The sequence below is a fragment of the Panthera onca genome, chromosome A2, assembly GCF_046562875.1.
Source record: "Panthera onca isolate mPanOnc1 chromosome A2, mPanOnc1 haplotype 2, whole genome shotgun sequence".
NCBI lineage: Eukaryota > Metazoa > Chordata > Mammalia > Carnivora > Felidae > Panthera > Panthera onca.
In genome coordinates, this window is record NC_138340.1 from 80,965,534 (window position 1) to 80,991,103 (window position 25,570).

The 25,570-nt window shown below is 37.9% G+C and overlaps 1 protein-coding gene across 1 annotated transcript in view; it reads left to right on the forward strand.

The window, feature by feature from the left end:
- Window positions 1–25,570, forward strand: part of RELN (reelin) — a 524,459-nt gene that overhangs the window by 370,256 nt on the left and 128,633 nt on the right. The window contains exons 21-24 of the mRNA XM_078442541.1: window positions 13,208–13,400; window positions 14,200–14,312; window positions 21,208–21,345; window positions 22,678–22,864. Of these exons, the coding sequence (XP_078298667.1) occupies window positions 13,208–13,400; window positions 14,200–14,312; window positions 21,208–21,345; window positions 22,678–22,864 (631 nt within the window). The remainder of the gene's footprint in view (window positions 1–13,207; window positions 13,401–14,199; window positions 14,313–21,207; window positions 21,346–22,677; window positions 22,865–25,570) is intronic.

The following is a 25,570-nucleotide window of genomic DNA, read 5'->3' on the forward strand; positions in this document are numbered from 1 at the left end:
AAGACACTGCAAGAAAAGAAAATCACAGGCCAATATCCATGATGAACACAGATGCTAAAATTTTCACCAAATATTTGAAAACTGAATTCAACAATACATTGAAAGAATCATACACCGTGATTACATGGGATTTATTCCAGGGATGCAAGGATGGTTCCACCTGTGCAAATCAATCACTGTGATGTACCTACCACAAACAAAAGTAAGGATAAAAATCATATGATCATCTCAATAGATGCAGAAAAAACATTTGGCAAAATTCATCATCCATTTATCATAAAAACTGTCAACAAATTGGGTATAGGTGGAATGTACCTCAACATAATAAAGGCCATATCTGAGAAGCTCACAGCTAATATCATACTTTATGGTGAGAAGCTGAAACTTTTCCTGTAAGATCAGTAACAAGACAAGGATGCTCACTCTTGCCACTTTTATTCAGTATAGTACTAGAGGTCCTTGTGGGAGCAATTAAAAAAAGAAAAAGAACTAAAAGACTCCAAATCAGAAAGGAAGAAGTAAAATTGTCTCTATTTGCATATGATATCATATATATACATATATATATACATATATATATATATATACATATATATATATGTATATATATATATATATACACACACACACACTTTAAAGACTTCACCAATAAACTGTAAGAACTTTAAAGACTTCACCAATAAACTGTAAGAACTTTAAAGACTTCACCAATAAACTGTAAGAACTGGTAAACAAATTCAGTAATGCTGCAGGATAAAAAATCAATTGTTTATATACTAAAAATGAACTAGCAGAATGAGAAGTTAAGAAAACAGTCCCATTGACAATTGCATCAAAAAGAATAAAATACCTAGGAACAAATTTAACCAAGGAGGTGAAAGACAGGTCCATTGAAATCCAATAAGATAATGATGAAAGAAATTGTAGAAGACACGAATAAATACAAAGACACTCCATGTTTATAGATTGGAAGAATTAATATTGTTTACATGCCCATAGTAGCCAAAGCAATCTACAGATTTAATGCAATCCCAGTTGAAATTCCAATGACATTTTCCAAAGAAATGGAACAAACAATCCTATAATTTTTATGGAACCACAAAAGACCCCAAAAGCAATCTGAGCAATATAACCAAAGCACTCATGAGAAAGAAGAACAAATCTGGGGGAATTATACTTCCTGGTTTCAAACTGTATTACAAAGGCACAGTAATCATAATAGTATGGTATTGGCATGAAAACAGACACATAGATCTACAAAGAACAGGATAGATTGCTTAGAAATAAACCCATGCATGGGTGTAAAAAAATATTCAGGAGCGCCTGGGTGGCTCAGTCAGTTGGGCATTGGACTTCGGCTCGGGTCATGATCTCACGGCTCTAGAATTTGAGCCCCACATCGGGCTCTGTGCTGACAGCTCAGAGCCTGGGGCCTGCTTCGGATTCTGTGTCTCCCTCTTTCTCTGCCCCTAACCCACTCGCATTCTGTCTCTGTCTCTCTCAAAAATAAATAAACATTAAAAAAAATTCATTTTTTACAAAAGAGCCAAGAATGTTCAATGAGGAAAGGACAGTTCCTTAAGTAAATAATATTTAAAAACTGGACAGCTACATGCAAAAGAATGAAACTGGACCACTATCTTATACCATACACAAAATAACTCAAAATATGAATTAAAAACTCAAACATAAGACCTGAAACCATAAAACCCCTAGAAGAAAATATAGATGGTAAGCATCTTGACATAGATCTTTGCAGTGATTTTTGGGGATATGACACCAACCAAAGGAAACAAAATAAAAAATCAACAAGTGAGACTATATAATACTAAAAGATTTCTTCACAGCCAAGAAAACCATCAACCTATGGAATGGGGAAAAATATTTGCAAATCGTATATCCAACAGGGAGTTAATATTTAAAATGAATGAAGAATACATACAACTCAATGGCAAAAAAAAAAAATAAGATGATTAAAAATAGGCAGAGGAAGTAAATAGATATTTTTCCAAGAAATACATGCAAATGACCAACAGGTGTGCAAAGGTGCACAAATCACTAATCATCTGAGAAGTGCAAATGAAAACCACAATGAGATAACACCTCACACCTGTTAGAATGGCTGGTATCACAAAGACAAAAAATAACAAGTGTTGATGAGGATGTGGAGAAAAGGGAACTCTTGTGCTCTGTTGGTGGACATGTAAATTGGTGCAGCCACTATGAAAAACAGTATGGAGGTTCTTCAGAAAATTAAAAATAGAACTACCATATGATCCAGTAATTCCACTCCTGAATATATATCTAAAGAAATGAAATCATTTTCTTAGAAGATACATGTATTCTCATGTTTCATGGCAGCGTTATTTATAATATCCAAGACATGGAAACAACCTAAGTGTCCATCCATGGATGAATGGATAAAGAAAATGTGGTTTATACGTACAATAAAATATTTTCAGTCAGAAAAGAAAAGGAAATCCTGCCATTCGTAGTAACTTGGATTGACCTTGAAAAAAACTAACTCACGGATACAGAGAGCAGATTGGTAATTACTAGTGGTGTGGTGGCTGAGGGGGGCAGGAGTGGATGAAATGGGTATAGGTGGTCAAAAGGCACAAATTTTCAGTTATACTATAAATAAGTTCTACGGGTTTAACATACAGCATGATGACTAGAGTTAATAGTACCATACAGGCATACCTCAGATACACTGCAGGTTTAGTTCCAGACCACCACAATGAAGCAAATATCTCGAAAAAGCAACTCACATGAATTTTTTGGTTTCCCAGTGCATATAAAAGTTATGATTACATTATACTTAGCATATTAAGTGTGAAATAAATAGTATTATATCTAAAAAACAATGTACTTACCTTAATTTGAAAATATTTTATTGCTAAAAAATGATAACCATCCTCTGAGCTTTCAGTAAATCATTATCACTGATCACAGATCACTACAACAAATCTATTAATAATAATAAAGCTTGAAATATTGTGAGAATTACCAAAATGTGACAAAGAGACACCAAATGAGCAAATGCCACTGGAAAAATGGCTCCAGTAGAACTTCACTTGACACAGGATTGCCACAATCTTCAATTTGTTTAAAACAAACAAACAAACCAAAAAAACATATCTGGGAAGTACAATAAAGGAAAGCATAATAAAACAAGGTATGCTTGTATTGTATATTTGAGAGTTGCTAAGAGAGTAGATCTTAAAATTCTCTTCATAAGGAAAAAAAAATTGTAGCTATGTGAAGTGATTTGATGTCAACTAAACATTGTGGTGATCATTTCACTGTAAATACATATATCAACTCATTGTGTTGTATACTAATACAACAGGGTATGTCAATTATATCTCAATAAAAACTAGCAAAAGTTAAAGTAAAATAGATAGAAAAACATAAAAGTAAAAAAAAATAGAAAAAAGCTATAGTTTTCATTTTTCATGACGCTTGAGGAGAAGCAGATTTAATTAAAAGAAGATTTAGAGACCAATGAGACATAGAAATGTTGAAAGGCTTCCTAGGTACTTTCATGGGTGTTAAAACAGAAGTTACTCATTCCTTGTTATGTCTAATTTTGTTTTTTTAATTAAAGCTCTCTCTTTTCTTGGGACACCTGGGTGGCTTAGTCAGTTAAGTGTCCGACTCTTGATTTCAGCTCAGGTCATGATCTCACCGTTTGCGAGGTGGAGCCCATGTCGGGCTCTGTGCTGTCAGCATAGAACCCACTTGGGATTCTCTCTCTCCCCCTCTCTATCCCTCCCCTGCTCACTCTGTCGCGCATTCTCTCTCTCTCAAAATAAATAAATAAATTTAAAATTTAAAAGAAAGAAAAAGCTCTCCCTTTTCTTTATACAAGAAAATAAATAGCACTTGTCATGTTAGGGTCAGTTTTTAGGGAGAGATATTTCCTTAGGTTTGTCCTGAAAGTAGAGAGAAAATAAAAGAGCAACACACAAGAAGTGAAATTAGCTGTGAATAACAGGCATGAGAAAAAAGGATAACATTATGTGGTATTTAGTGTTGTGCTGGAGGACTTGGGAAGCCTGGTTTTTCACACGAGCCCCAGGTGGCATGGTCAGCCCTGGAGATGCAGGAAAATATAGGTATAAAAGGAAGAGAACAGCTTTAGGGTGAGTGTCCCATGTAATGAAATCCTCATATTGGAAAAGCCTAATTTTTTTTTGATTTGTCAAAAATTTTATTAATGTTCAGTCTAAAAGGCTTTACACCTGTGGTATGCCAAGTCATAGGAGTTCTTAAAGAAGTTACCCTTTAAGATTTGGTCCTTGGCTTGGAAGTTATGGGGTCTTAGTATTCTTTTGGTAAGCAGTTTGGAGAATTCCTGATCTTGGTCCAGGGCTGGTAATATTGTGCCATTTTCTTCTTCCTCACAAAAATCGTTCTCAGTAATGTTGAAAGCAGTCAGGGAAACCTGAGTGTTCTCATGAATTTGCAATCTCAATTTTATCAATGCCACCAGCTTCTTCCATTAGAAGACACAGCCAAGTGAATTTCTTTAGGATTTTCTTTCACTGAACATCAACCTATATCTTTTGTAGAGATTTTGTCAGTTTAAATAGTTTACTAGTAAGCCTAGAGTTTTCTTGGGATTATTCCTTACAGGGACAATTACAAAGAACAGTAAATCAATTTAAATTGTGTGCTGAAGGAAGCTATTTGGGGTGAGGTGGCTCCCAAGAGCCACTTCAACCACCATTTCACAGTAAATGATTGTTCCAGGAAGCTTAGCAGATAGATAAAGTAAATATATTGAGTAACAAACTGAAAAGTCACTTACTGCTTTTTTCAGCAGCTATTTAAAGAGTACTTTCAGTACCCAGGAGTATCAGTGCCTCCAACAAACTGGTAATATAATTGAACATTCCCCTAAATAGATTTATAAATGACTTTCTAAAATAGAGTCTACTTTTTAGGCTTTTTCAACATAAGGATTTCATTACATGAAGTTTTTCATTCACTGATAGACTAATTTATACATTTGACTGGATAGTGATTGCACTACTGGCACTATTTGTGCTGGAGGAAGCACAGTAGGCTTTAGAGATGAAGATAGAAAAGTCTTTTATTTGCAGAGCTTACATTCTGGAGGGGAATAACAACAGTAAACAAGTAATCATGCATAATAATATTTCAGGAAGTGGTTTGTGCTGTGAGAATAAATGAATGGAACGTGAGGTAGCATAAGTGGAGAGTGAAACTTTTTTAGGTAAGATAGTAAAGCCCTCCTGGAGGCATTAGAACAGAGCAGAAGAATGAAAGACAATGATGTAAAAGGGTGCAAGGAAAGCATCACAGGTGGAGAGAACAGCAAGAGCAAAGGCCCTGAGGCAGGAAGGAGATAGATTATATTAGTACCTTATATAGCAATATAGCAATTTTGGAATTTATCCTAAGTGTTATGGGAAGTGAGTAAATAATTTGTAGCAGAGGAGTAATATAATGTGATTATATTTAAAAAATAATTGTGGCTGCTTTTTGGAGAACAGATGATAGAGGGTAACAGGTGAAGCAGTAGAAGGAGCTCAGCTTGGAGGCTAACAGTGTCATCTACATGTGCTTATAATGATGCTAGGAACAGAATGATGTAGTGGAGAAATGGACCACTTGAAGATATATATTGAAGGACAAAGCCATAGGACCTGCCAAAGAAATGAATAAAATAGCCATATGCCAAGACTCATGTCCTGTTGATGTCCACATGGTTGATTTTTAAGTCATTTATTTCTCCAAAGTTAGATTTCCCTAAAAAATCTTCATTTGGACTAAGTAGTAGCTAAGTGAGATTTTGGAAGTAAGAGAGTAAACACACCACGAAAGAAATTAACCAGAGAATTCTACATTTGATGATTTAGATTCATGGTATGTGTGGTTTGTTGAAGCAGAAGTTCAATAGGCTGAGAAAATTACTTTCTATGGACAGCAGTTCATGAAATCTCCGTGGTAGGCCCTGGGTGACCTGGCCCAGTTGACCATCCCAACCACCGTGGTCTTCCTTCTCTCTACTCCCACCAAGTCAAGCTCTTTCTTCTTCTAATACCTTTACATTCTCTCTGCCTCTTCCTAGGAAGTTCTTTCATTAGTCATTTTGGGCACATGCCAGGGCCTCAAAGCTTTTCAGGGGCCTGGAAAAAGTCCAGGAACTGAGGAAATGAATATTATCTCAAAAATACGATAAGCAAATTGCAAAAGTAGGATTAATAAATTTAAATTAAATATCTACAAAACACAATATATGTTAACTCCCTTAACTGCTAAATTTAAATATTCATAAAATTTCATGATATTGGAAATAATTTTTCGGTCAGATTCCTGAATGTGCTGAATAATTACAACCAAACATAAATTACATGCATCACTAGTAGCAAATAAAATTTAAAGGTAAAATTATAAAATCTATTTGGAGGTTTTTGTAATGAAAAATATATAATGGATGTGGGTGTATTTTAATATATTTGCCATGATGTGTAATTGAATTTCCAAAGATTAAAAGTCTTACATTTTTTTTAATGTTTATTTATTTTGCGGCAGGGGAGGGGCAGAGAGAGAGGGAGACACAATCTGAAGCAGGCTCCAGGCTCAGCTGTCAGTACAGAGCCCATCACGGGGCTTGAAGTCATGAACCGCAAGATCGTGACTTGAGCCAAAGCTGGACACGTAACCAACAGCTACCCGTGGGCCTGAAGATCCTTTAAAAGTCCTAAAATGACCCTGCTTAACTACACTGTAAATAATGTACATGGCTGCACATAGTTGGAAGGGTAAAAAAAGAATTTCAAAGATTCCTCATGTATTTTTTCCTCTTGCCTCACCTTTGATTGCCAATTCAACAAGATAAAATAAGGAGTGCCCTAGCTATTTCGAAATCCACAAGCTCTTAATTTTGTTTTTAATTTGAGTATGGTTGACACACAGTGTTACTTACATTAGTTTCACGTATACAACAAAGTGATTCAGCTTCTCTATACATTATGCTATCCTTACCACAAGTATAGCTACCGTCTGTCACCATACAACACTGTTATAGTATCATTGACTATATTCACTATGATGTGCCTTTTATTCCTGTGACTTATTCATTCCATAACTGGAAGGCTATATTTCCCACTACAACTTTTTTGAAGGGCAACTTCGCAGTAAGTGCTCATTTTTAAAATTTGCTTTGACCCAGCAATTCTGCTTCTAGGAATCTATCTTAAGGAAATAATTGGACCAGTACACAAAGATATATAAGGATGCATATTATAGAAGCATTGTTTATAGCAGTGAAAAATGGAAGCAACCTCCAGAGAGTTCCATAATTGGAGATTGGCTTATTCTCAACATTTTTTCAATATGGAAAGATGTCAATGAAATAGTTGTAAAAAGAAAAAAAGAACAGGTTTATTATGATTTTGTAATAATTTTTTTAAAAGAAAGAGAAGTGAGGGTGCCTGGATGGCTCAGTCAGTTCAGTGTCTGACTCTTGATTTCGGCTCAGGTTGTGATCTCATGATCATGGGGTTCGAGCCCTGCGTACAGCTCTGTGCAGTCTGCTGAGAACCTGGTTGGAATTCTGTCTCTCCTCTCTCTCTGCCCCTCCCCTTGCATAGGCTCTCTCTTTCAGAATAAAGAAACTTTAAAAAAAGAAAAAATAAAGAAAGGAAAGTGAGTGTTTATGTGTGTATAAACATAAGGAAGTCTGGAAGTATTTATACGAAAATGTTAGCAGTGATCATCTTTAGGTAGTTGGACTGCAAATTTTTACTTAAAAAAAACCAAAAACTTCTTTATTGTCAGATTGTTGTTTCCAGTAAATGTAAACTTTGTATAATCCACTAAGATAGCATGGTTATTTCTGTTTTGATACATAACATTCTAGAAATAACAAGTAAATTAAAAATGCCTCCTTTAATTCCGTAATATCAACAAGATTGTCAACTCCAGCAAACGTTTCTTTGATACAAAAACAAAACCCAAGAAGAGATGATATTAGAGAGGCTTAGATTCATTTACATGTCGTTTTGCAGATGAATATACTTTTGAATGGCATCCAACCAAAACCAGCTTTGAGTTGCTCTTCTGTTGTGGAAATGAGCCCTGCAGAGGTATTCTTCTCTGTGGGGTCCTTGAAAATAGTTGAGTATTGCTTCAGTTTTTAAGAAATGTAAATACTGGTGCATTGTCTTCTCTTGTGGCATATTGGTAGTGAGACTTCAGACACCGTTGTCTAATTTATCAAACTATTCTTAAAGAAATGGGATCAATTGTTGAAAATGGCTCAGTCCCTAGGTGAATTTGCCTTGAAGGAACTTTGTGTTGGGGGGGAGAGAGGGGTATTCTCTCACTTTGTGTTGGCTATGTGTATCTGCCTTTCATATAAAAGAACCTTTTTTATGGAGATTTGAAAGAGTTTCTGGGGAAATGCAGGAAGAGTGATTTCTTTAAGTGAGAATAACTTAAAAACTTTGTGTTCATTACCGCATGTAAGGAACTATGGTTTTGTAAAACTTGCCTTCTGCCCAATTGAGAAACCTCACTCATGTGCTCATTTTATTTAACATTCTTTAAGTGCCTTTAATGGACATGGTATAGAGGAAAGGACATCAAAGTAGAGATCAGAAGGCCTAGTTGCTAGCTTTTTAGTAACTGTGTGACCCTGGAGTCAGCAACTCAGCCTCTGGGTTTTTTTTTATCTCCATTACACAGTGTTAAGGATCCATGATAGCCTTCCAAATGGCCTCAACTCAATAAATAAAGTAACCTAGCTGTTGGAAAACCATGATGTCCTGCAACAACACGGGGTGCTTCTGTGAGGTACAGAAGGTTCTGAGTGCTTTAGGGGATACAGGGATGAACAAGATATGATCTCCTCTTGCAGAGAGGCTTCCAACCTAGTCAGGAAAACAGATCCTCAGCTATCTGTGAGATTAACAAGAGAGGAGGAGGCAAAGGAACTATACTATGAACTAAGTATAGAACTATGGAAATGGGCATCTGGGTGGCTCAGTTGGTTGAGCATCCAACTCTTGATTTCAGCTCAGGTCATGATTCCAGGCTCATGGGATCAAGCCCCACATCAAGCCCCACATTGAGCCCCACATCAGGCTCTGTGCTGAGCATGGAGCCTGCTTATGATTCTCTCTCTCTCTCCCCTTTGCCCTTCTCCCCCTTTGTGTGCATGTGCACTGACTAGGGAGGGAGGGAGGAAGGAAGGAGGGAGGGAAAGAAAGAAGGAAAGAAAAGAAAGAAAGAAAGAAAGAAAGAAAGAAAGAAAGAAAGAAAGAAAAAAGAAAGAAAGAAAAAGAAAGAACTATGGAAACATGAGTTACATTATAGTGTTATCCATTTTACCAGGGGCATAATAGAGAGCCTACTAGCCTTCTTGGTGGTAGAATGAAAAGACACAGGGAGGTAATCTTGTCCTAGTGGAAAGAATTATCCACATTCTCTCATTAAATCTTGTAATTAGATGCAGGAGCATTTTTATTGTCCCTTTATTTTTGAGGCACTCTTGCAGATCAGCACAAATGAAACTAAGCCTCCTGGTTTCCAATGTATTCTGTCTCCAGAATTTCTCCCCAAAAGGGTGATGTGGACTATTTTTTGTTTCTCTGATTGTTACAGAGTTCAGCTTCATTTTTACCTTTGTGAACCTATGCTGACTTACACAAGCAACAAAGAGGAACAGTTTTATCAATTAAAGGATGGCAGACTGTGAAATTCTCTCCTCTAAAACTCCAGCTGAGTAAGAACATCAGCATATTCAGGAGAGAAAACGCTGACCTAATATCACTGGCTTTCAGCCAGTCCTGAATAAAGCATGAGTGAACTTGTAGTATGGATGGTAAACAACTGAGTGAACTCTTACTATGAATGGTCAGAGTTTTAAGGCATAGATGTCTGTGCTTCTCTTGTGTTATTTTGCTTCCAATTAAGACATCAGGATAGGTATCATATGGCACCATGAAGTATGGCAGGTGTATCGATTAGAAATCCATTCAGCTTTAGCTTACAACAAAAACAAGAAGAAAAGACACAACTACCAGTGGAACAGATATCAGTTCTAAGTAAGAATTTTATTGTCCCTGTTTAACAGTCTTCATTTAGACTCTTGTCCTTTTTTCCAAGATTTAAGATTTTATTTTTAAGTAATCTCTGCACCCAATGTGGAGCTCAAATTCACAACACCAAGATCAGTGCCATGCTGTGCCAACTGAACTAACCAGGTGCCCCTAGACTTGTCCTTTTATATAATTTTTATATTGTTTCTTTCTTGGTGTCTTGGGACCTTTAAAAGCAGTTATCGTGAGGGTAGCTCACAGACCACATACTTCTCAGGTTTGAGTACTTGCTATCTTGAACCAGGTTCATGGTTGATTGTAACCATGAAAAAGATGCAAAATACAGCATTTCTTTCTGTTTCTCTTGGAATTGCAAGGACAGGAAACCATCTCTGAGGAGAAGAAGGAGCTGATTGTGAAAATAATCTTAAATTATTTCAGAAATGCTGTGGTGGGGAAATACTCTGCAGGACATGGGTGAGAAAGTTCTAGTGGCTCTCTGTGGATTGCAGACCATGAGTCTCATGTACTGCCCTGCACCATGTGGCTTTTCCCAGATGCCCAGGATGTACAGTGTACCTTTTAAGTAAACAATTCAAATGACTAATTAGTTGCCTGCCTCTAATTATCTTCCTCATACAGCATACTAGAAAGTGCATTTAACCCTTGAAGTTAAAAGCAACATTTATTTCTCATGGAGAGAAGCAGTCAGGATTTTTTTTTTTTTTCTTACTTAAAAGACTCTGGAATTTATGTAGACAAGTTTGTGCCTATAGGGCTTACTAGTGTTTTTATTCTGTGTTGATTCTTTTCTTTTGTAATATTGCTAAAAATTGCATTCTGCAGCTTTATGTTTTCTAGATTGCATCCTATGTAGCATATCACACAGGAGCAATCATGGTTTTAGATCTCTAACACCAAAGTATCATTACACAGTAACTGAAAGTTAATGATTTTTAAATTAACTATATATGAAAGTTATTAAAAACTGTTTTTTTCTCCATCTTATAGTAATAGGACAGAGAGAGAGTATATTGGTTAAGTGGTTTTAGAGTTGGGCAAAGCTGATTTCTCACTGAGTCTCTACCATTTACTATCCCCTTTGCCACATTTGTTGCCTAGAGATATTATTCCTACTTCACAGAGTTATTTTAAGGATGGAACTAAGAAAGATAACATGGATATTAGCTTAACACAGCCTGAGGATATCACCTAGAATCAACAAAGGATGGGCATCTTTATATTAATGATAAACAAGTTGTAAACACTGGATATTTAATACCAGCAATTATGAATATGACTTTTCTCTTCCTTTTATTGACCATTCAGCTAAAGCAGAGTTTGGGGCTTTTAAACACTTTATTCCTCTATTCATTGTCCAAGTGTAAAAAAGCTTAATTTAAAACTGTTAAAGAGTACTTAGGAAAAAGCTTCTTGCATTTTATAACCTTGAGCCCAAACCCATATCAATCCTCTTTATAGACAATGTCCCATCTTTAAATAACATCTTTTTTATAAGTTTATTTTTATTTGTTTTGAAAGAGAGAAAGAGCAAGCAGGTGAGGGGCAGAGAGAGAGAGAGAGAGAGAGAGAGAGAGAGAGAATCCCAAGCAGGCTCAGTGCTGTCAGCCCAGAACCCCATGTGGGGCTCAGTCTCACGAACCATTAGATCATGACCTGAGCCGAAGTCAAGAGTCAGACGCTTAATCAACTGAGCCACCCAGGCACCCCAACATCTTTAAATAACATGTTAATGTCTTCAAGAAGCAAGGCAGTGTAGTTACTCCTTATTTTGCTGATTCAGCAAAGGATAAATAAGAAAAAATATCAAATACCTCAAAGATGTCACTGAGTGTTGCATCATTCCCTTTTCTATGTCAGCTAAGCCCCCTGACTCACAGGAACTACTGCGATGAGTAGAACTCACAGAACTACTGGACCTACTTTAGGGCGGCAGTACTAAATATTGTGGCAGACAAACCCCAGTGTGGTCAACCCTGGAATCCTTATTACATTTACCCATATTAACCACAGTGAAAATGTGTCCATATTTTAATCTCCTCTAATGGATTATAAATTCCTTGAGCAACTTGCTCTAAAAAAGTAATTGTGCCTGTCTTCAGACAGTTTACAATTACATAGTACTCGGTTGGTACCCAGTAAAATTCTACTGACTTTAGGCACAGTCATTAAAACTACACCATGATGTTTTCAGTATTTAATGCCCGAACATTGAAGACTGTTTGGAAACTAAGAAATGCAAAAGAAAAGTTGTAAACTGTCTAGTTTCTCACCACCAAACATAGCCACTGCAAACATTCTCGTGAATTTCTTTGTGGGTTTTAAAAAATGTATTTTTTCATAAGCATGTTAATTTGATTTTATTACCTTAATAAATATTTGAAATATGGATAATCTGTCAAGTGGCTATACCAGTTTACTTAAGTATTCCATTTTCCCTGTAGTTTGATGTTGAAATGGTTACCAATTACTATTATAAGGAAATCTGCAATATTAATCATATTTTATAAAGCTGTCCTTGAATTTAGGATTATTTCCTTCAGATAAATTCTAAGAAGTGAGATTAATGAGTCAAAGGGTTTATACTCATGAACAATATATGAGTGAGTACCCATTTTCAAATATATTTGACAGCTCCAGCTATTAAGTTTAAAAAATATATTGCTTCTTTGATGGGCAGATTATTTTAAATTACATTTATTAGATTGACTAAAATCCATTCTAGAGCTTGGCAAGATTTAAATAAGTAAAATTAAATTATTTTGATGTATGGGGCGCCTGGGCGGCCCAGTCAGTTGAGCATCCGACTCTTGATTTCCGCTCAGGTCATGATCCCAGAGTCATGGGATTGAGCCCCACATTGGGCTCCACACTGAGCACAGAGCCTGCTTGGAATTCTCCCTCTCTCTCTATCTCTGTCTCTCTCCCTCCCTCCCCTCCCTCTGCCTCTCCCCCATGTGCTCACTCACACTGTCTCACTCTAATTAAAAAAATTTAAAAATTTAAAAAATATTTAAGTTATTTTGGTGTATGGTATGAAATGAAGAGCTTAATTCTCCCTTAACTCATCGTGTTTTAATCTTCTGATTCCCACTCCTGTCTTTCAGTTTCACCGGAGATTCTAAACTTGCCTCAAGCATGCGCTATGTGGAAACACAATCAATGCAGATAGGAGCATCCTATATGATTCAGTTCAGTTTGGTGATGGGCTGTGGCCAGAAATACACTCCACACATGGACAACCAGGTGAAACTGGAGTACTCAACCAATCATGGCCTCACCTGGCACCTGGTCCAAGAGGTAAGTCTGTTTTCTCTAACACTTGTGATGAGTAGGCTTCTTTTTACAGAGGAAGCAGAGAATTACAGTTTCAAAAGTTTAGGTTTGGTTGAAAAGGAACAATATTATTTATAACTTAGAATTGACACAGGCAGCAATAAGGATTTCCACATTCTGCACTGGCAGATACCAAAAGGTAATTGAAAATAAAAAAGAAACGGGAATAACTTCAGGACCGGATACTCTAGGATGATGATGTTTTGAATATTATTTTCTCTAACCCTCTTCCTCCATAAATACATCTCTTTCTTCTCTATCCCTGTAATATATCTTCATCTGTTCTTTTCTAAGTCTCTTTACTTGTAGGTAGACCATATTAAGAATATGACATGTCTTACCTTAAAAAAAAAAAAAAGACATACAAAAATACAGTTTCTTAGGATAAAGTGTACTTCTTTATACATACACACAGAGATCTGACATTGCAATAATGCATAAATAACACAGTGAATAGAATAATTCTACCAAATGCCAATGTTATGATAACAGGTCACAAAAATGGGTCCTGATCCATTTCCATGTTTATATGTGAGGATTAGGATTAAAAGACATTTAATTTCATGGTGGCACTTGTTCCCATTATTTCCCAAATATTTTAGCCTCAGAGAAGGGAAAATCATGGACTGCATCCATATTGCACATGGTTAAGAAAATGACATTAGATTTCTCTAAGGCCTTTTTCACTTATGGTGAGTGAGTAAACATATGGCCCCTGGAGGAAACAGAAGCTGAGTTTAATTTTTGCCTCCCTCTCTTTTAGGAATGCCTTCCAAGTATGCCAAGTTGTCAAGAATTCACATCAGCAAGTATTTACCACGCTAGTGAGTTCACGCAGTGGAGGAGAGTCACAGTGCTTCTTCCCCAGAAAACTTGGTGAGAGATGACATCTTTGCATATGGTTGTTACTTTCACTTTTATTACCTCTATTAGCATGGCTTGAATGCAAAGAAGAGTTAAGCACAATGGCAAGATGCATTTTCTTTGTCATCAGAAGACCCAGATCTTTCTTTTATACTGAGGATATTTGCAAAAATAGGGCTAATGAAAATTTAATTTCCAGACGGTCCCTATTTACCTTAAATTTTAGTATGGTTGACACACAATGTTACATTCGTTTTTGGTGCACAGCTTAATGATTTTTTTAAAAAAAAATGCTTTTTATGTATTTATTTTGAAAGGCAGAGAGAGACAGAGAGAGGAGACAGAGCATAGTGGGAGGGGCAGAGAAAGAGGGTGAAAGAGAATCCCAAGCCAGCTCCACACTATCAGTGCAGAGCCCGATGCAGGGCTTGATCTCACAAACCATGAGATCATGACCTGACCTGAAATCAAGAGTTGGATGCTTAACTGACTGAGCCACCCAGGCGCCCCCCCCCAACTTAGTGATTTGACAACTCTATGCATTATGTGATGCTTACCACAAGTGTAGCAACTGTGTGGCCATACAGCACTATTACAATACCATTGACCATATTTCCTATGCTGTGCCTCTTATTCCCATGGCTTATTCATTCCATAACTGGAAGCCTGTATCTCCCACACCCCTTCACTCATTTTGCCCATCCCTCCACCCCCACCCCTGTGGCAACCATCAGTTTGTTCTCTGTATTTGTAGGTCTGATTCTGTTTTTTATTTGTTTATTCATTTGTTTTGTATTTTAGATTGCACGGTAAGTGAAATTATATTGTATTTGTCTGTCTCAGTCTGACTTATTTCACTTAGCACAATACCATCTGTGTCCTAGCTTTTTCTGACCCCCCTTTTTGCCCCAACTTTTCTTTTTATGGGAGAACTCAATAAGCTGGTTCCTTTGGGTGTGACATACATAGAAGGAAAGGATACAGGAATCCAAAAACTCCTATATCAAGACAGCTTGTATTTCAAGGCTGTTTTTTCACTTCAAAGCCTTACTTTTTATTTCAAAAGCTTAATGTACACTCTTTTCCTCTATTCACATTCTTTCAGTAACAATAAAAATCACCCCCCAAGAAGCTAAAGCCTCAGTAACTAGGGAAAAAGTTAAATACATGATAATGCTTAAGAAAAAAACACATTTTTCCCCTAAATATTACATCATTTTGTGTTAGATTGATCACTCCGGGCACCTTGTGAGGAATAGATTGTAGGAAAAAGAGTGAAGACAGGAAATCACATTGGGGGTTTCAGGCATTTGCTGTTTAGGTGGCTTTGAGTATGATTGTGGCAGACATGACAAGAGCCATCATTTGTGAAATAGATTTTAATCAAATAGAGCTTGCTGATATACTGGGTGGGGACTGTGGTAGAAAGGGAAGACTCAAAAACAGCTTGTAAATCCAAGGCCTAGGGAAATTGCTGGATGGTTGTACCACTGACAGAGGTGGGAAAGCCTGGAGAAGGAGTGGATTGGGGACAGGAAATGAAGTGTTCTGTTTTTGTGATAGAGAGTTGAGAGACTTATCTATCCCAGCAGAAATGTCAAGAAGCCAACTGGACTTACACATGTGGAGCTCAAAAAAGAGGTTTCTTAGGCTAAAATGTACTTTGGGTTGAAGAATTAAATACCACAAGTACATTTGAAGCCCTGGGACAGGATAAGCTCGCCTAAGAAAGAAACTTGAACTAGAAATTAGAAGGCCTGAGTTTTCAATATCCCTCCCAGTGATTAATTAATCACATGATTTTAACCATTCACAACCTCTTCAAGCCTGATTTCTTCAGAGTATAATAAAGGAGTTTAATTAGATGATCTTGAAAGTCCCTCGCAGTTCTTGAATTCTAAGATTCTATGATGATATGTAGTAGTAGTGAAAGAGAGAGACAAGAATTAGATTTTTCTTTGGCATCTGCCTTCCGAGAGCCCTTTTATAAAGAGAAAATTACTAAATAAACCCTTCTTAGATTATTTTACAATAAAGTTAGACTCTACACAAAAACAATTGGTTAGATAACAACCAGAATTATTATTATATGTCCTTTAGTTGAATTACTGAATTATAGAAGAATGTCTACTTGATTATTTTTAAGGATTCATCATTATGTCAGTTGGAATAAAATGCTTGAAATTTGATTTCCACAGATTTTTTTATATCCAACTGTGAGCCATTTCCTGGATACTCAACTAATGCTTTGTATGACAAGTTGCTGCTTTCTCTAACATCCTGCTTCTTTATATCCACTGCTGGGAATACAGTCAAGACTTTTATTTAATTTCAAGGATATTCCAAGCATACCTATCAAGATTATTAAAAAACAACAGATCAATTGAAATACTAGTCATAAATACTGAGGCTTTTTCTTTATGATTATTTTATCATTAAGTATATTACCCTCATCACTTAAAAAATGTTGCTTTTTATTTATTGACGTGTGGAATAGAATTTCAAAATTATGATGGTTAGGTCAGTAATCTTTATAGTATATAGTATATTTTAGAGATGTCTTATCATCCTCAGAAATGTTCTAAACTATTATTCTTAATTAATGTAGCTTAGAGAGTATCCAAAAAGTATTGTCCTTTATAAAAAAAAAACCCAGAAAAAACAAAAATCCAAAACTGCAGGTTATTTTACCTTCAAATTGTATGTTACAGTATTATTTCCTTGCTTAAAAGATAGTATCACTGAGTTGAAGGTTTTAGTATAGTCAGAAAAGATCAATTCTCATTAATGTTTATTACACACTTGAGAGGAAATCTATTTAACCTTTAAATACTTCAGTTCCAATACTGCCTGCCACACATTGGGTACTCATTACATGTTGGAGAATTAAGTAGAATTTTAAGTCAGTGTGCCTCACTATTAGATTATTCCTGCAGCTATTTGCCTTTAAGTACATGTAAGTGAATAATTGAATTCTGCTTTTCCAAATTCTTTTCCAAGCCCTAGGTAAAGAAAGTAAGCATACGTTTTAAAAACAAACAACCCAATAAGATAGTTTCTTTTAGTACTCCCGCTAATACTTAAACTAAACATTATTACTACATTTCAAAAAAAAAATAGTGTTCAACTGGTTATTATCATTGTTTTTGGATTTATAAAGCTTTTTAAAAGCTCTGCTATAAGGATAAATTTGATTTATTGTCCTTGGTGTTCCTGATCATTTTGTGTATTATATTCATTTCAAACTTTTGCAAATACCATGTTTTACTCAAGCACTGGAGAGAAGGAGTGCAATTTAGTTTGAAACATCTTGCCTTTTGGCAAATCTTCGTTCTGCTGCTTTGACTGATGCATATGCAACTATCAATTGAATGCATACAAGCAAATGTGGTTCCCATGTTATCAAAGGTCTGTTAACTTTGGAATATATGTTAGGTAGGACAACTTTCAGCAGAAATACCAACTATATATACACCTGCTCAGAGAAATAATATTGTATATGAACTGAACATTTGTTACCCAATGAAAATTAATTTTGTTTTTATGAGAGACATTTACATAAGAACAGGGCCTAATGAGACCCAAACAGCTGTCAGTTGCTGACTTCATAAACAAACCTACGCCTAATGACTGAATGAGTTTCAGAATAATTGGGTAAATGTAATTACAGTAACTCTGAAAGTGGAAAATACAATTTAGTCAGCCTTCATTTACCTTGATTCCTTAGCCTTGATACCTTGATACCTGTCAAGAGATGACTCAGTGGTAGTTTAATTCAGTTTAGAAGTTTATGTGAGGGGGAAAAAAATCAATTAAGACAAGACTGTCAAGTTTTGTTGCTTTGGGGAATCCATAGAGTTTGGACTTTAAGTGCAAGTCGACTTCATTTCATGATGCACACGGCACATCAAAGTGGTCCCACTTTCGGACCCAACCTAAAATACACAAGACGTTCCTTCTAAGATTGCTTAGATTTGAGGCAGGAAGGGGTTGGCAAATTAAATATTTGTATTGAGGGCAATATTTAGCAGTGATGCAACTGCAAATCAGTGAGATCACACCTTGTGTTCTCATGTGCGACCAGCTGGAGATTGCTCACACAACTAATTTTTTTTTCTCACTAAAAACAAAGCCAATATTCAACCTCTTCTTGCTTCCTTTTCTGTTAATTAACATCACATTAAACTGTGGATTGTAATTTTAAATGGAAGAATCCACTTTGAGCTTTTTATCTTCAGGAGATACTGTCTTTTTCAAGAGTTCACAAGATGCACATAAGGATTAATTTACTTAGTCAAAGAATTTAGGATGTGTTTACATGTGACTGTTCAGAAGCATAAATAAACTGGGAAATCTAGGACAGATTTCTGAAACCTTCCAACCCCATTTTAATGTTTGAAATATCAAAACTTCAAAACAATGTGTTTCATGTAGACATGTGACTTTAAAGAAAATAAACCATCCTCAGTCAACAACCACCAGAACAATCACTAAATTTACGAGCTGGAAGGGATCTTAGAAATCAGTTTGCCCAGTCCCCTTATTTGAGAGGTGAGGAACTTAGAAAACCTGAAGGCTTAAATTCCTCACTAAAGGTCACACAGCTGATAAATTGCAGAGCTAGGGTCCAAGGGGTCAAGTCCCCAGACTCCTACCAAATTCTTTACTTCATTACCAAGAGAAGTCAGAAACAGGCTGCCCTTTCCTGGCCTGCTTTTCCATTCATTGACTCATTTTTTTAGCAGACATTTTTGGTACACCTACTTTATTCTGTTGCTGTGCAAACTATTGAGACTAAAGATGGCCCTGTCCCCAGAAGAGCTCACAATCTGAACACCTGTGGCCTTAGACTTGACTCAGATTATAAGCAGTCCTGAAAGCATGACGCAGTCCTTGGCATGACACTGATACATGAAACTTAATTGTCTTCTTTTCTGTAGGGCTCTATGCTCTAAAACAATGTACCTACTTTTATAGTAGGAATTTCTTAATGGAACTCTGGAAGTTGTGATGGCTGTTAGATTACAAATATAAATTATTACCATAGAGGAGGCGCATTCTTGTCATGGCACATATCATGACGAGCACTGATATGCAGCAATCGTGTGTCTACTGGAAGCATCTCAGTGAATCCTGGAATTATCCTACTAGGAATGAAAATGCAACATATTAGCCATAGATCATTGGTAAAATAAACAATAAAGGCTTAGCCTGGATTTTAACAATCTGTTACGTACTTAGGGAGTATTTAATATGTGGGTAATTGATGCAGTAGACATTAAGGGATCATTCTGAGCCATTAAGATCAAGTGTATGTGTAGGTAGTGTGCTCTGGGAGGGTTTAATCAATGGAACTGAGCCTGCACATTAATTCCGCGCATCTTTTTTGTTTTCTTTTGTTTTGCACTTTTGTTGGGCACCAAAAAGAACTAATCACAACCCCTGAAAATTTCTAGAGACAAAAAATATGATGTGATTTTAAAAGAATCTTTTATGACGGTCAGTGAATGGCAACTTTCTTGAGCACAGTGAATGTGCTCTCAAAGTTCCCTCTTTTTAGACTTTCTCTCTGGTTTAGATGAATCAAGGTCCCAAGTGTTTTCTGTGTACAATGGACTGTTTAACTTTTTGTTTCCACTTAACATCAGCTTGTCCATGAAACCAAAACAAGTTAATGTTTCAGAAATAATAAGCAGAATTTAGCACCCAGATGTTCTTACTTATAGTACATTGTAGCATGTCCCTCAACCCCAAAACAATACCCCCAAACTCAACTTTCATCTTCTATTGAGAGCTAACTGGAAGTTTTCCAATAACTACTGTTGTGTTTATTGTAAGGAATAGTAGTAGTGTAATTTAAACACCTCACATTTTCATCTGTGAATGAGAGGCTCTTTCGTATATACCTTTTTTAAAAATATTCTTTCTTTTTCCCTTTCTTTTCCTAGCATCAAATCTCTGTGTAACAACAACTAAAAAATCTGATATTTTGTTTTTCTTTAAAATGTCACCAATTAAATTAAGATTGAGGTATATATCCAAACCACAGATTTCTTTTTAACTTTTCTTCATGATAAAATTGTTGAATTGGATAATGATTGAGCAGACATTAAACTACCAAAGAAAAATGATTGGCAGCAAAATACAAGTTCAGCCCTCTTGCACTGTTGGTGGGAATGCAAACTGGTGCAGCCGCTCTGGAAAACAGTGTGGAGGTTCCTCAAAAAATTAAAAATAGACCTACCCTATGACCCAGCAATAGCACTGCTAGGAATTTACCCAAGGGATACAGGAGTACTGATGCATAGGGGCACTTGTACCCCAATGTTTATAGCAGCACTCTCAACAATAGCCAAATTATGGAAAGAGCCTAAATGTCCATCAACTGATGAATGGAGAAAGAAATTGTGGTTTATATACACAATGGAGTACTACGTGGCAATGAGAAAGAACGAAATATGGCCCTTTGTAGCAACGTGGATGGAACTGGAGAGTGTGATGCTAAGTGAAATAAGCCATACAGAGAAAGACAGATACCATATGTTTTCACTCTTATGTGGATCCTGAGAAACTTAACAGGAACCCATGGGGGAGGGGAAGGAAAAAAAAAAAGAGGTTAGAGTGGGAGAGAGCCAAAGCATAAGAGACTCTTAAAAACTGAGAACAAACTGAGGGTTGATGGGGGGTGGGAGGGAGGGCAGGGTGGGTGATGGGTATTGAAGAGGGCACCTTTTGGGATGAGCACTGGGTGTTGTATGGAAACCAATTTGACAATAAACTTCATATATTGAAAAAAAAATACAAGTTCCAGGAAGTTCCATTATCTGAAAGATTCTGAACTCTGACATTCTTTGTGCTGCCACGTGTCAGTTAAAATATTGGATTTATTACCATACCTTGTTTCTAGGTCCAGTGCCACCCGCTTCCGCTGGAGTCAGAGCTATTACACAGCCCAAGACGAGTGGGCTTTGGATAACATTTACATTGGGCAGCAGTGCCCAAGTATGTGCAGTGGGCATGGCTCATGTGACCACGGTATGTGCAGGTATGTATGCCACCAAGTGTGATTGTGTGCTTCTCAGGATTTGTGTTTAAGTGTCGTTTTGGGTTTTTTTGTTTTTGTTTTTGTTTTGTTTTTGAGAGAGCGTGAGTTGGGGAGGAGTAGAGAGAGAGGGGGACAGAGAATCCCAAGCAGGCTCCGTGCTGACAGCAGCAAGCCTGAGGGCTCGAACCCACGAACCATGAGATCATAACCTGAGCTGAAGTCAGACACTCAACCGACTGAGCCACCCAGGTGTCCCAGAATTTGTGTTTAGAGGGATACCATAGCAGTTGTCCTCAGAGTTGTATGGACAGACTAATAAATAATGAAATAGCCAAAAGAAAAGGATCCTCCTTTCTGTTCTTATTTCAAATGTAAAAGATGTTGTTACATTTGAAAAAGTTTTTTTTTAATGTTTATTTATTTTTGAGAGAGAGGAGAGACAGAATCTGAAGCAGGCTCCAGGCTCTGAGCTGTTAGCACAGAGCCCGACACGGGGCTCAAACTCATGAGCCATGAGACCATGACCTGAGCTGAAGTTGGACGCTCAACTGATTGAGCCACTCAGGCGCCCCAAGCTGTTGTTACATTTAAGTAAAGTCTGAAGCCATATATTCTAAACTTCAAAATCTAACAAAAGACCAGGCCTCCTGGGTATAAATTTCAGAGTTTATTAATTAACCCCAAAGTCCTCTTTGGGAAACAAGAGCCTTGCTATTGTTTCCCTTTCCTTCCTCTGACACTCTTAAAGCACCTGTCAGACAGCTGCTACACGCTGTCTTATGTCACTTCGCGAGAAGCTCAAGGTTGTGGGCAGGGGGCCATGGTGATTATCGCTAATGAGGATGAGATAGGAACACACTTAAATACTCAAAGACTCTAAAAGAGATGTAATTTAATCAGAAAAGGGAGCTATAAAACGTGGCCAGAGCTACATGTTGGATGAACAGACAAATAATTTATATGTGACTTTGAAGACTACATGTGACTTTGAGGAAAATCCCACTCTTCTTCTCCCCAGCCACCAACACACACACACACACACACACACACACACACACACACACACACACATCCTTCTTCATTACTGCTTGATGCCTCAGTTCTGTTATAACACTGTTTCTTTTAAGGATTCAGTCCTTTTGTTCTTGCTGTTCCGTGTCTGTTAAAACGTGAAGGTTGTCACTACCACATACACAGATTGACACTGGAGAAATATCTAGTGTGGATGCTAAGGTCTGAGCAAAAGTGAGACATAGGAAATGCTGCAGGTGCGTGGCCTTGGCATTCACAGAGGAGACGGTGACTTGTTTGTTTGGCCTTCCTCTCTCATAGGTGTGACCAGGGGTACCAAGGCACCGAATGCCACCCAGAAGCGGCTCTTCCTTCCACGATTATGTCAGATTTTGAGAACCAGAATGGTTGGGAGTCTGACTGGCAAGAAGTTATTGGGGGAGAAATTGTAAAACCAGAGCAAGGGTGTGGGGTCATCTCTTCTGGATCGTCTCTGTATTTCAGCAAGGTAAGAACTGGGGATAAAGGTATGACTAAGGTCTGGGAATGCATGATCAGGAAAATATGTGATTTATGGAGCAGTCTGAACTCAGAAGGTACAAACATGAGGTAGTTTTATTCCTCCCAGCCCACATTACTTGCTTTTAAATTCGTTTGTCAAATTCCTACCCCGTAAGTACATTTGGCAAACTCCTGCAGTTTTATGATTGTTTTTGGTTACTACAAATCCAGCTTAGGTCAGTTTAAAATCCCTGCCCTTCTTTTACCGGATTTAAATCCAATCGCCTTCCTTACCTGCTGTGCCAACCGGGTTTCTGTCTTGAGTGTCTTTGAATGGGGCAGGGACTTGGTGTCTTCTTGCCCCAGCATCGGAGGATGTGTGAGCGTGCGGCCCATGGGCGAGGGGTGAGCGGTGGTGGAGAAGGTGAAGCCTAGAGATTAAGAGCAGCAGCTGCCTGCTGCAGGCGGAATCTGCCGCTTGGCTGCTGTGTGACTTTGAGCAAATCCCATAACCTCTGTGTGACTCGGCTTCCTCATTTGTACAGTGGAACTAATAAGAGGATCCTACCTCATTAGTCTTCACACAGGGTAAGTGAGTTAGCACTTGCAAATCACGTACAACAACGCCCGACACAGAGCACTCGTACAGGGATTTGTGAAATTTGTCAATCTGTTAATCTCAAGAACATGATTGGAGGAAGGAGGGATAATGGTGAGGTTTGGGGACATGCACAGCCATCCATGTTGAACATTGAGTTTGGTGGCTGCTGGTGGCATCTGCTAATACAGGACTGTCTTAGTCAGTTCAGACCTACTATCATTAAAAATACCATAGATTGTGTGGCTTAAGTAGGAAACTTTTTTTTCTCAGTTCTGAAAGGTTTGTGAAGTCCCAGATGAAGGCACCAGCAGATTCAGTGTCTGATGAGTGCCTGCTTCCTGGTTTGTGAGATGGACATCTTCTCATTGTATCCTCACATGGTGGAGAGAGCACCAAGAGAAAAATCAGGCTGTCTTGTATCTCTCTTTTTTTTTTTTTTTTGGTTTATGTTTTCATTTTTTAATGTTTATTCTTGACACAGAGATTCAAAAGAGTGTGTGAGCAGGTGGGGGTCAGAGAGAGAGGGAGACACAGAATCCAAAGCAGGCTCCAGGCTCTGAGCTGTCAGCACAGAGCCCGATGCGGGGCTCAAACCCACCAACCATGATATCATGACCTAAGCTGAAGTCTGATGCTCAACTGACTAAGCCACCCAGGCGCCCCTTGTGTCTCTTCTTATAAGGACACTAATACCATCATGAGGGCTCCACTCTCATAATCTAATAACCTGACAAAGGCCCACCATCCCTTTAGAGGTTAGGCTTTCAACATACGGATTTGGGGGCACATAAACATGAAGTCTACAATGGACACTGTGTAGAAGTTTTTCTTTCTTTTGAATGTTTTTTTTTTTTTTTTGAGAGGGAGAGAGAGTGTGTGTGTGTGCACAAACAGGGGAGGGGCAGAGAGAGAGGGAGACAGAGGATCTGAAGCAGGCTCTGCACTGACAGCAGAGAGCCCAGTTAGGGGCTCGAACTCATGAACTGCGAGATCATGACCTGAACTGAAGTCAGACACTCAACCGACTGAGCCACCCAGGTGCCCCAGAAGTTTTTCTCGCAGTGTTTATCTTCACTAGTGGCAGCACCAGTTTGGGCAGACAAGTCAGTACACACCAACTGGGAACAAAGGTGTCCACTGGAATCTGTAAGACTGATTCTCTTGGAACATCCCCAACCCATGTTGCTTGGTCAGCAATGGGGAAGGGGGAACCACCTTCCTCTCCTCCCTTGCTACCGTCTAGGCAGGACATTACTTTCATTCTCCCTCCTCCGATTCGTCTCTTTATATAGTTCTCAAAAGGACTGGAGAGGGAGCAGGTCCACTTCTCCAACCTGAGCTACATGTCTAACCCTACTAATGAGCAGCTCCCTATAGAATGTGAGATGCTTAGGGGCACCAGGGTGGCTCAGTCAGTTGAGCGTCTGACTTCGGCTCAGGTCATGATCTTGCAGTGAGTTCGAGCCCTGCGTCGGGCTCTGTGCTGACAGCTCAGAGCCTGGAGCCTGCTTCGGATTCTGTGTCTCCCTCTCTCTCTGCCCCTCTCCCACTCATGCTCCATCTCTCTCTCTCTCTCTCTCTCTCTCTCTCTTTCTCTCTCTCTCTCTGTCAAAAATAAAAATAAACATTAAAAAAAAATTTAGAATGTGAGGTGCTTAAAACCACTTCTTTCCATTAAGAACTATAGCCACCCCAAAATGAAGAAATCAGGAGACTATAGATGCTGGAGAGGATGTGGAGAAACAGGAACCCTTTTGCACTGTTGGTGGGAATGCAAATTGGTGCAGCCGCTCTGGAAAGCAGTGTGGAGGTTCCTCAGAAAATTAAAAATAGACCTACCCTATGACCCAGCAATAGCACTGCTAGGAATTTATCCAAGGGATACAGGAGTACTGATGCATAGGGGCACCTGTACCCCAATGTTTATAGCAGCAATCTCAACAATAGCCAAATTATGGAAAGAGCCTAAATGTCCATCAACTGATGAATGGAGAAAGAAATTGTGGTTTATATACACAATGGAATACTACGTGGCAATGAGAAAAAATGAAATATGGCCTTTTGTAGCAACATGGATGGAACTGGAGAGGGTGATGCTAAGTGAAATAAGCC